Here is a 12,470-nt window from a genome sequence, read left to right on the forward strand (position 1 = left end):
GGAAGCATGTAAGGTTAGGGTGTGGGGGGTGCACTCATCTTGGAAAAAAAATTAACTACCGTCGATGCTAATTACTTTTAGAATCCATGACAGCGAGGCAAGTGTTCCCATGTAGTGATTCCAGCTAATGTCCTTATGCGGAGCCCCATTGAATTAGGTGGCAGTTTTTCATCCCTAAATTAGATCAGAGATGATAAAAGTGGAATCTTTGTCTCAAACCTGACCACGGGTGTCACTGTGGTTGATGGATGATAATACACGTTTTCCCACCGATCCATCATAAGCACGTGTGACTTTATTTAATAATGCAGCCAACAACGCGACAAACAAAAGGTTGGAAGGTGGAGCTCCGCGTACAAATCAAGCGTCTTGTTTTCAATTAGTTCGCCGTCACGTTCTCTCAGTGTGCGTTTGTGCTCACGGCTGCTGAGGTGCACTGGAAGTGAGCTCAGGGCTATTGTGCTGTTCTAGGGCTCCTCTGGGGGCTGTAATGTGCTCGGTGCCATCCATCACGAGGGTGTGGAGGCCAGGAAACGTTAAGAGCATTCACAGGACACAGATGTAGTTGCTGGACACAGAGATATGCGGCGGTGGGAGAAGATGGCACCGACGCGAGCGTCCCACATTCTGACGCTGCATGAAAACGGCTTTATCGTGGTAGATTCTGAACACACACTCCCGTGTTTGCATTGTTACCGCTAAAGTGGAGGACACACATTACTCAAGAGATAAAACCGTATACTAATGGTTGAAATATTAACCAGGGACGACGACGGAACAACCATAGTTGGTTCGCTCATTTTATAACTACCAAAAATATGGTGATTTAACAACCATGTGTCTAACCTTTGAAATCAGGATTTGGATCCTCTCAATCTTAAATACTATATAGATATACTGTATATACATTGTGTTTAAGGTTTGTTTAGAGCTTCATAGAACAGGTTAAGAAGGTTTATGTTAACCCATCTATGAAGTAGTGGACATTAAGAGCTATTTGAAACAACGTCCTGTTATTCCATTATAATAACAATTAACATAATATTACATTATAAGAAGCTGTCCAAAAAAGAAACTGAAAACAGTATGATCTGTAATTACAAGACAGTGTTTTGCTCTTTTTAAGTTATTTTGCTATGAATGTGCTCATGTCTTTAATCCCACTTCCACCTCTTCTGCTTGACCAATGTCACAGTTACTCTTTAGTTAGAACCTTGAATATTGGTCAGCTTAGGTTAAAAGCAAAAAAACAAACAAAGAAATGTCAATTAACTTAAGGAAAATAAATTCGAGCATCTCACTGTTAGCATCAGTTGCTAATGCCATGATCGTACCACGATCTGTCGAAGTCGTAATTGATGGCAAACCTAAAATAATAATAACTAAATAAAAGGAATTCCAGTTTAAAATGTCGCCATTAATAAAGAACTGTTTTTGTCGTTGCCATATATGATTGATGGTTGATGGTTTAATCCCAAAAGTACATAGAAGTGTAAAGATCTCCTGATAACAAAAGTTTACTTTGATATGTATCTTAAAGATCTACACCTCTGCCAACACAGTCTTTTAAACCGTCTTTGATCCGTCGCCAACACTCATATCATCGATCAGTTTGTCAAATCTCTTCTCTCAGATGTAAAATCACGGCAACCTTATTATTTGGCTAAATGTTTTCCACTGAAGACATAACAAGATGCACAAATGATCTGAGCAGCCGGTGTTATTTTTACCATGACCGATGACCTCGCCGGGAAGCATGAATCTGCTCCAGACCGGCACACAACCTCTGCTCAGTTACTTATGAGCGGCGTGATTAAGAATCTCCCTGCTTTGCAGCTTAGAGCTTCAAATCCCTGTACAGCATGGTCGTAATTAAAGACGGACAGCGCCGAGGTGATCCAAGGAATGGCCTCACTGAATGACAGAGGAAATGACAGGGAGGCAATTCAGAGTGGGGGGTTGGGATGAGAAAAGGAAGTGGAGTTTTTTTTTTCCCCTTTTCTTTTTTTTTCTAAAGTAGGCACTCCCAACAATATATAAATAAACACAGTTAAGCTATTATTTCCTTTTGTGTTGAAGGAGGTGCCGCCGTATATATCCTCAATTCTCCATCGGCTTGTAATTTTGTTTAGGGTGGAGATGTTTTATCTCAACACGGCCACCACAGCATCTTTTGATCCCAGAAGCCATTTGCGTTCAATGAAACTCTCTCTGCATCTCGCTGTGGCGTCTGGCCCAAGGCAGTGATTTCAAAGTGGCGGTTGGAATCTGGGTATCATATGGGTATCCACCCTTTTCCTGAAGAGGGGGCCCCGCGCTGGTAAAGTTTGTTTGCCTGATTATCTTTCTGTCTGTTGGACAAGTTTGGTCGGCTTCAGCCTTTTTGACAGACGGCCCCCAAAGAGGAAATGAAAGGCCGCGATCTTGTCTCTACAAGCCGGCCGGTGACTCCCTTAACCTCCCCTTTTGTCACCCTTGCACCCCGTCTGCCCTTGTCTCCTACTGTGATTTCCATGTCCACCCCGGTTCATCCTTCACGCCTCCCTTTCACACGTTCAGACACCGGACCGTCTCTCCCTTGTCTTCTGCACGTCAGTGACGGGGGCCAATCGAAAAAAAAAGGTTTGGCCCCACTTATTTGGAGATCATTAATCATTCAGAGTGGGACAGGAGGCCCCTTAATCCAGCCCCTCCTTCCCGTGGCCCCACCATGCAGGCCACAGCACAGCCCCTCCGCCCCTATCCCCCATGGTGTTATCAAGTTTCAGTGGTTGTAACTGTAGCACAATAAACAGAGGGGGGAAGGTGGTGTTGAAGAAGAGGATAAAACCAGAAAATTACATTTCTTTGATCCAAAAAAAACATGTCAAATTAATCTTAATTACTTCATTAATGTTGAGCAAGTGTATCGCTCATAAACAGCCCGGAAAACAACATCAACATAGTTTACAAACATGTTTATTTTGGTTGAAGTATTTCATAAATATTCCACAGTTAACCTGCCATCTAAATAGGTCATCGGGCAACAAAAGCGTGTGTTTGTGCTGGTAACAAAACCAGGTGCAGCAGTGTTCCAGAAGTGGAGGGGTGTTAACTAAAAGGAAAATGAGGCCATATCAAAGAGTCAGAGAATGTTCCTATTGTAGTGTGGTGTTTGTACAGAGGGCCGCCTGTTATGAGGGCCAGTGTGAGGCTGACCGGGGGAGTAATATAATGCATTCACGGATCCCCCAGAGCCTGTTCATGGTGTAATTGGTGTGGACAGAGATCTTGGTCTCAGGGTTACAGTTTAGAGAACTTCCTCTTGTGGCTAAAAAGACACTTCAATGAAAAAGTATCTCTGCTAATGCTGTAAAATAACATTTGTCCACAAACACCAAAGGGGTTTAAAAAGAAAGAGAACAGGTCTGGAAGGAGAAACTTGTCTCTTTGTAACCTGGTTGTTTAAGCCAGCCACCCAAATGTTTTGTTTTTTTTAGAAAAACAACATTTACTGTTGGTAAAATAACTTGAACTGAAAAACACACTTCAATGAAATTCTCTGGATTATAGAACAAGAAGCTTAGCTATCTGAATTTATGTGCCGTTTCGGATTACCATCTGGGTCCACAAATCTATTGGAGGATTGATCAATCATGTGGTGGAGAGAGACGCACCACAACACTGTTTTATTTCGAAACTACATTGATATTCAAAAGCACGCAACATGTTTTTAGTATGATTTTTGGACATAATGTACTTATATCATAATTCGCTGGGAAAGTTTGTGTCAAATAAAATCTATCTTTTAATTTACAATTAACATGCAAATATTCACAGCGTCATTTTTGTATTGCTCAACTTTTAGCCTGTAGATTACAGCAGTCATCACATCCTCTGCAGCTAAATGAACAGTCAGTCCTGAGGACGAGAGGATACAGTCAACTCCAGCAGCTTTTAAAGCTGATATTTGGACATATTTTGGTTTCAAAACTAAGGAAAGCAGTTCTATCGTGATGGGTATCCAGATTCAAATAAAAAACCCACAAGTACTTGTTAAGCAATCCTACTCTGCATGTTGTGTGCACACGTTTTGGAAACACAATTGCCGCCTGCTGTCCCATTGGGAAAAATATAAACAAAATTCCAAATTACCCAAAGAATGAGCAAAATATGCCCAGGAATAAATATAGGGCAGTAATAAAGTGTAAAAAGTTATAGAATTTACATATTCAAATGTTTATATCATACATTGGTTTGTGTTCAACTCAACGACACACAAAAGTTCAGCCCATCATGTAAAACCAGGAGTGAAAAGTTCCTCTAACGTATCCTCTCAGAGTTGGTTTGCATTGTACATGGTGAACAACATGTGGGGTTACTTCATTCGGACTTCGACAGCCGAACACCTCCATTACCCCCCCCCCCCCCCCCCCCCCCCGACCCACCTTGACTGGTGAGTCCACGGAACAGGAGCCTTTCTCTCTCTGCGTCTGTCCATCACAGCCTGCGGCCATTAATCATCTCAAGTGGACAGCGCTGACAGGCAGTTGGCTGCATCACTCTTACGTTTTCCCTCTCCCGTCCTCCAGCTTCCACAGTCCGGTCTAACCCCCCCCCCTCCACACACACACCCCCAGGTTTTCCCCATTCCACCTCACGTTGTCGTACCCCTCGTCCGAAATGAGAAAGTGGCCGGGTGTCAAACCAAAACAAACAACCGACCATCTGCTTAATCGAAACCTTTGAGGTGGTCAGTGGCGTCGGGCCAGTGTCGGAGTGTTTCTCGGCACTCCCAGTGGGGGTGAAACAGCAAAACCTGTAATGGATACGATGAGCCGTGATGTCAGCCTGGCTTATGAAGCCCACAACAACATCGTGAAACAAACATGTGTTTTAAAGTCGGGCAGACGGTCGCGCGAGTACACACAAAAACTACAACCGGGCTCATCCGTCAGCCCCTCTGAAAAAGGGGGAGGAACAGAAAAGAGAGGGAATAAAGACGGAGCCCGGCCCTAGATGTGTGTCTTCTGCCATTTACGTGATGTAAAGCCTATCAATGGGCCCCTTCACGCAAAGGCAGGATTTAAGACAGCTGCTAAAATTCCTCAACCATTAACACAGGCAGACACACACCAAACACACACACACAAACTTTAAGCACAGAGGCAGGAAATGGGAATCCCTCGTAAGTTTTCCTTCCGCTGTTGCTTTCCTCTCAAGACCCAGAGGCCCCACGATGAGGTGGGAAAAGCACTTAACCATTTGTCTCTCTTAATCTCCGGATTCCTCCGAGTTCACTTGTACAATCTCCACCACACAGCGGACAAACAACCGGTTACCTTACAATCGTGAGGGAAATTAACAACGCAAATAAAATGCAATTAATAAATGTTTTTAATAAAACTGGTTCCCTGTTTTGAATGTGTATTGAATGATTGTTCTAACATTCCAATTATTTTAAACTGAGATTTAGTTTTTGATTAAAATGTTGTTTTTTTAAGCATCTTTTTATTTTATTTAAAATTAAATTGGTTTTCTCTTTTATTTATTAAATGAAATCAAACATTTCCATAAAAAAGAGTTCAATATTCCAATAATTCAAAAATACATTTTCTAAATTCAATATTAAGAAGAAAAAATATCACTCATGTTGGCAATGTTATATAAACGTTTTTATATTGAATTTAAAATTGGCTATGAATGAAAAAAATATAGAATTTAGGAAAATGATTGACATTTTTTAATTCAATAATTTAGACTTTCAACATACAAATAGTTGAATTCAACTTTTAAATAATAATAATTGCAATTAAATAATCAAGTCTAAACATTGTCCAGTGTTCAAGTCGACCGTTCAACATTCTAATAGCACTGATATACGTCCTTAAAGTTTCCATAAATAGCCAAGCGGTGAAAAGATAAGTTGATTTGGAGCGGCGAGGGCTTCTAACTATAGTCGACCGTCGTCACCGTGCTCTCTAGTCTTTAGTTCTTGAGCTGACGAGGATTACCGTTTATATCAACTGGTCGGAGAGATAATGACACACTTGAAGCGATGTTGCCACAGCGAGGACATATGTCACTTTGACTAATCCCACATGTAGCTAGTTAGATCAACTACACAAATGATTTAGCTGGACAACAACGGCTTTAGCCGAGTCCTGGACAGAAGGGCAGGGGGAGAGGTTTGCTGGATCTGGAGACTAACTGGCAAGGTGACGACTTTAAGTCACATTTATTAGGAACATTTGTTCCAACATAGTTGTCCTTTTGTCTTCCACTCTATCAGTTGTATGTATGCATGATCTAGGGTGTTCAGGTTGGTCACCGAGTCAGCTTATTTGATCCGATACAATGGAATTATTAAGGGATTTTGAATGTAAATACACCAGCATGGACCACTGAGGACTATATTTATGCCAATACTACTTTACTTTTTTTTCTCATAAATCATTGTATATTGTGAAATCAATTTTAGATTTCATTTTTGAGATTATGTAATTATGTTCGCGATGGATCGGTGTCATTACCAGCATGTTGTAAAAAGAAGTCAGAAGAGTGTGCCAGTAACAAGAGCTTAGTAACACCATTTAGCAAGAGAGTCTTGGCACAAAACTCAAGAGGGAATCCAGCCAAGCAATTTGTTCAATGTGATTAAGACTCTAGAACGGGAGACAGACGAGGTCAGCCAAGTGCCTGTCTCTCGAAAGGAGGGGTGAACAAATCCAGAGTGGATGAAATTGCTTGCGGTGGATGTGTTGCATAGGCCTCCCTATTGTCAACAGTCATATTTTTTACCTCAGATGGAACCATCACCAGGTGACCCTTTAACCGCCCAGGCAGGTTCATTTGCACCTGTGCCACCATTATATTAGCACGTATTCCCCTTCTCTTTGGTTTCACACTTTTCCATTATAGATGAGCGCTGCAGGGACAGTGTAGTGTTTGTCGGAACCGTTGTCGGGTGGTGACCCTTGCACCACCACACTGCAGGTCACTTGTACTGATAATGATGTGGGAACTTGATCCGGAAAGTCAATTCCAGTCTCGCTGCTGTAAATCTATACATGGGAAATACTTTTTTCTGACACTAAACGCAGACTCACGCCCAAAGTTTCGTGTCCAGAGACTCGCATTTTATTGTTAATTATCTCATTTTTGTCCGGTGACCTTTGACATTGACTTTTATACTTTTAATGGACTGTAAGGCTTTCATCCATTGTCATAAGATCCACGCAGAGTCAGAGCAATAAACAATTGCTTTGGATCCGCCAGCTGTAGATCAAAACAGTTGATTTGGTGTTTGGAAGACGACTGGATTAAGTCCTTCATCATGGTGGGATGTGTTGGTTCACGCACGGCAGTTATGAAGTAATTTTATGACTTAAAATTGATTTAACGTCTCTACGCGTTTTGATTCACCGGACCCAATTTACTTTTATCACTCATTTCCTGCCTATTAACATGACGAAGACAGAAAAAAGCAAACGAGAACAAAACCCAATCCTATTTTAGCAGCGCGACCCCTTTTGGTTGCAAGTCCAGGATGAGATTTAACATTTTCAGGATGTGTTTTTTTTTATATATAAAGTCTTGCTAAACGGACAACAGCGATAATAGCGTACAGCCTTGATGACTAGAGCTACAAGTTCATATGAAGTGTGTGACAACAACACATATAAGCCTGCTATACTCTGTCAAGCAGCATTATAGTCAACCTGATGGATTTCTCTGCCAGACCAGCGTGAGTAAAGGGTCAACAGACAACCGCTCACAGAGGCTGCCACTGGACAGAGATGCTAACAGGCCCCTGACAGATCCCTTCCCTCCGCTTAATTCATCACCCTCAAAACAAGACCTCCGGGGTCCTCACGGCTGCAGGAGCCCGGACCGTCTCGGAAGCCGCGGCTCCAGGAAAAAGGTTTAGTTTCGATGTCTGAACACGCGCACATACATGTTGTTGCACATGGACCTGTATATGAACGTGTTCTAATCTGTCACAGTCTGACAAAACAAACTAAGCCTTGCATACACATGGAATCGGTCATAATGGCCGTCGACAAAATATAATAAGGTATGAACCATGCACGCTAACAGACCATCATAACCCATCAAAGCCTGACGAAACACCATGTCAAGTATGCACCACTGTAATAACATTGTGAATCACCATGGGAGGTATTGCTCAAGCCTTGTAATTTGCCCTACAACAGATGTCGCTGATGGAAGGTATTTTGATGAATTTAACACGGTTTTTTAGACATTTCTGGGAAGAGAAAATGTCACGATTGATTTAACACGCAACATTCTTTTTCATGATATTTGTACATGCAAAACAGTGATAATCATTGTTATGCCGAGAGGCTTAATCTTTTTATTTAACTAAGATAATATGAGATGACAAGGATTACACAACTGTGATGTTCTATAAGGCGTTTACAGAGCAAGACGTAAACCGTTAACAAAATCCACAGTGGAAGGATCACCTCTACAACAGGAGGGATAAAGTCGAGCATTAAATCAAACCACGTCCTCCCTTAATCTGTAACCGTTTTCATTACTGATTTGGTGAAACAAAAACATATTCAACTGCATTTTTTAAAACTAACATCAGTTTGTTAATTCCACTATCTCCAGTCACTTTGAAAACTGAATTTTTCAGCCAAAACTTTATGAAACTAAATTACACCAATATAGTTGTTGAATCTTCCTTGACCTAGATTTAGTCTTTCTATGTTTTGATGTTTTTCTTTACGACCATTTGCTCCCAGCTGTGCCTACAGTCAGAGCCTGGAACATTCCAGGAAGGAAAACAGATAAAATGCAAGAAAAAAAGTGAATCAAAAAAACCCCACATGAATCTAACTTTAACACAAATGGGGCAAATGACTTCCAGGAACATGAATTATTATTAAAGAACTGTTTCTCTCTGATCCTTTTCAATATTTCTTTGATCAACTGTCGATTGATAACAGTTGAAAATGTTTGATTGTCGTTTTAAATTCTACAATTCTACAGTTTTATTCAAAGTTCACGTTTGTTTGAAAGCTGACAAAAGTACTGAATCGGATGTAAATGACAAGATAAAACAGACCAACATGTAATATCAGGTCGATCTCAGTAGGATTCAACAGCATTTGGCAAATATTTATATGTATATATAAAGTGCTTTAGTGGTGCTGGTGCCCGAAATAAGACTTTGTGACCCTGACCTAGGACATTTAATGGTCTTAAGGATCCTTAGATACTCTCTAATGAATGTCAGATTAAATTAGCCACACTGGAGAGAGATGGCCTTAAGGTACGGCTGAGGCTGAGCCTCCACCTCTGGTGATCAACTAATGAGTTAAATCCTGTCGGCTTTCATACGGCAGCAGCGTACAACCAACAGAGGCAGTTCCCACCTGCTGACCCCTTAAGGCCTTTGCTCTAGGGACGGAAATTAGTAGAGGATTTTCACCGAGACTTGCTGCACACTTTTGTAAGTCAACCGTGGGAGCATTAGGGAGATAAATAAAGTCAATATCATTAGAGTCATCTTGAAACAAACATCTATGATACACGAACATTTTATTATAGTGTTAATAAAATAATCACGACTCAATATTAGCCTAGTAGTGGTCTCTGTAACGCTCGCATACTTGGAACACATGAAAAAACAGAACTTTGTCCACAAAGCGAGACAGGAAATGACTCTCAGGAAATGGACGAGGAGTGCTATTACTTTTTCTGTTCAGAGTGCGAGTGCAGGAAATTAACTCCCTGACACAAATCTGGAGAATTATTTTTTTTTTAGATGATTCCCATGATGCATTTCACAGTCGGTAAGAGTTTTAGGTAACAGTTTATTAGACACCCATATGTATAACTCATTTATATAGTTTCACAATGAGTTATAATGAGGTTATAACTCCTTATAAATGGATTTGGAATGAGTTGAAATTATGGGAAGGGACTTTTGACCTTAGATAGGTTATATAGATAGGCGTCAAATAAAGCGTTACTTCGTTTCACATTTAGAAATCCATGTCCACAGAGTTATGAAATGATCCTGTGAAGTTGCTGCAGGTGAGAGTTAATGATCATCATCCAGGTGTTCTACAGTACATTTGGAAGAACATGGTCACTTTGACCCGACAGAGCGTTTCTTCCGGGTGATGCTCGACTGATACAGTAGATGTCAAACATTGAACGTGCCGCGGTGTGTGACGAAAAACAATATTTTAATCATTACCTCTTTTTTGCATGAAGGTGAAGAGATCATCCAAAAACTCTTTCCTTTTGGGGTCGTTGTCCAGCTCGTACAACTGTGAATGAAAGCAGAATGAAGCTTTTGAAAATAAGACCCGAGGAAAATTCTCTATTAAAAAACACGTATTAAATTGTTCCTGATCATGGTCAGAAAACCAGAAAACATTGCATTTCCTTTAGCACTTGAAGGATGTCAGGTCACATTTTTTAGCATTAGTTTTCATTTTAAATGATCCAATATCTTACCTTAGCAAAGTCTCTGGAGGCCTCCCCTCTTCCTCTGCTACTGTCTGCTTCGTCTGCCCATCCTGCGCTGCCGTTCTAAAAAAGGAGAAGAATTGTAAGTTAGCCAAAAAAAAGTCTGTTTCCAGTCACCGCATGAACAAAAAGATCCAGTAGTTATCCACGGTGACGCGTGCAATTAGCTTCTCTCACTCCCATCTTTGATCTTATTTTCTTTTCACGAGGGAAACCAAACACTCGGACTATTTGCTGTGATCACTCTTTCACACTTGTGTTAGCGTACATGTAGGCACCAGTTTATATCAGCGCCTGTTCCTGTATAAACAATCACACCTGATGATTTGTTGATGTAGTCATGCAGACAGGTTCTGGCAGATGGCTAAAGACAAAAAACCCCATTCAGTGCATTTCACAGGTTTTAAAGGAAAATAAGACGACTCGACGGTCGTGCTAGGTTTTTAAATTCGGTTCACTTCCTAAAATCAACAGACCAGACCGGAATACTAGAGGCTTCTTTCAGGACTAGATCAAGACGATATGTCTTTCACAGACGTGTCAGAAGTTCAACCGAAAATGTTCTCACAAGAGAAGCAAAAGGTTAAAGGTTGTTGACGTACTTATATTAACACAATTAAATATAAAAGCTCAACAGACATGTTATATTTGACAAGAATAACGTGACTTGTCGCACATCCGGGTTCTAGTCAACACAATCCAGCATATATTTGCGGAAAAAATTAAACATATTGAACGGATCAAAATTCATGCAAGTTTTTTGCATCCATCTTTCCAGCCGTCAAACCAAAAGGGACCCGAGCAGCATCTCACTTGGTGACCAACTTAAACACACTAGATCATGCATGCAGTCAGAAGTCCAAGGAGACTTTTTTTCCAGAGGTTGGAGGAGTAACCTCTGGAGTTATTGTGCCCCTGAGCTTCTGCATCCCCTCCCCCTCATCCTCAAACATCTCCATTTGACCCAAACCATCTGCATCTGTGCCCTGCCCCCAACCACGTCTTCCGACCCAGCTGGATACAAGGGCCCCCCATCCTTCAATCCTAACGCAGCTGTGACGGGTGGCCAAGTTCATGGAGTGTAGCCCACTGTCAGGAGGGGCCTAAGAAGGTGGGTTGGTCAGTAGCCCTAAGTTACCAACACACACGTTTGTGTGTATGTTTGCGAGTGCATGGAGGAGGAAGGAGGGTGGGGTGGAGGGGGCAGCGATGGCCCCACAAGACGGGAAGGAAGGAAAATAGGGGCAGAAAGGGGTGCACGGTATGTGCAGAGCAGGAATGTCTCCTAAAGACAAAACCTATAAAAGCATCAGGAATCAAAACAAGATCCGTTTGTAGGAGGACGTTAATAGCTTCAGCTCGGGCTCCAGTTTCAACCAGGAGCTCATTGGTCAGTGACAATTACAGGGCCCGAAACGAGAGTGCCGGGGGCAAAGGTTGCCAGGGCCCAAGAGAGCAAGTCATTTTCACCCTCTCATTCTGTGTATGTGTAGCGCTTGTCAACATTCATGTCCAGTACACACCAGACACCATTATCGGAGCAACAAGTTACGTGCCAAGTTACAAATAAAAACTTGAAAAAACACTAAAAACTAAGCCGCTCCCAACCTTGATCAAAATTCACTCAATCTCACATTTTGGTTATATCAAAGAAAATAAGTGTATTTTTAATGCATTTGTTTTGATACGAATGATATAGTCAATAATAACGTATCATATTAAAACATTAACTTTTTTTTTATCCCCGTTTGTTTCTTTTTCTCTTATTCAAGAAACAACAACTTAAAATAAAAGATAAGATATCAAAATATATAAAAGTTAAACTAAATCGGTGCTGGGTCATTTAAAGGCCGGTTCTTATCTAATTACTGTACATGTAGTTTATCTGCAGGACTTGCGACATCACGATCATGTGGAGGTCTATATAAACTATAGGACATTGGAAGGACTTAGAATAGAATAGAATAGAATAGAAAGGC

At 41.2% G+C, this 12,470-nt stretch overlaps 1 protein-coding gene across 8 annotated transcripts in view; it reads right to left on the bottom strand.

Moving 5' to 3' along the window:
• The window catches only part of LOC148076371 (AT-rich interactive domain-containing protein 3B), a 56,778-nt gene that overhangs the window by 20,279 nt on the left and 24,029 nt on the right, over positions 1-12,470 (bottom strand). For all 8 annotated transcript variants that reach the window (XR_015711451.1, XR_015711449.1, XR_015711450.1 and 5 more), the window contains exons 3-4: positions 10,480-10,554; positions 10,217-10,289 (exon numbers count right to left, since the gene is read on the bottom strand). Coding sequence is in view for 5 of the 8 variants with exons in the window: in XM_087793615.1 (XP_087649741.1) it covers positions 10,217-10,289; positions 10,480-10,554 (148 nt within the window). In the remaining 3 variants the exon portion in view is untranslated. The remainder of the gene's footprint in view (positions 1-10,216; positions 10,290-10,479; positions 10,555-12,470) is intronic.

Source organism: Callionymus lyra, chromosome 6 (genome assembly GCF_982586985.1).
Source record: "Callionymus lyra chromosome 6, fCalLyr1.hap1.1, whole genome shotgun sequence".
NCBI classification, from domain to species: domain Eukaryota; kingdom Metazoa; phylum Chordata; class Actinopteri; order Syngnathiformes; family Callionymidae; genus Callionymus; species Callionymus lyra.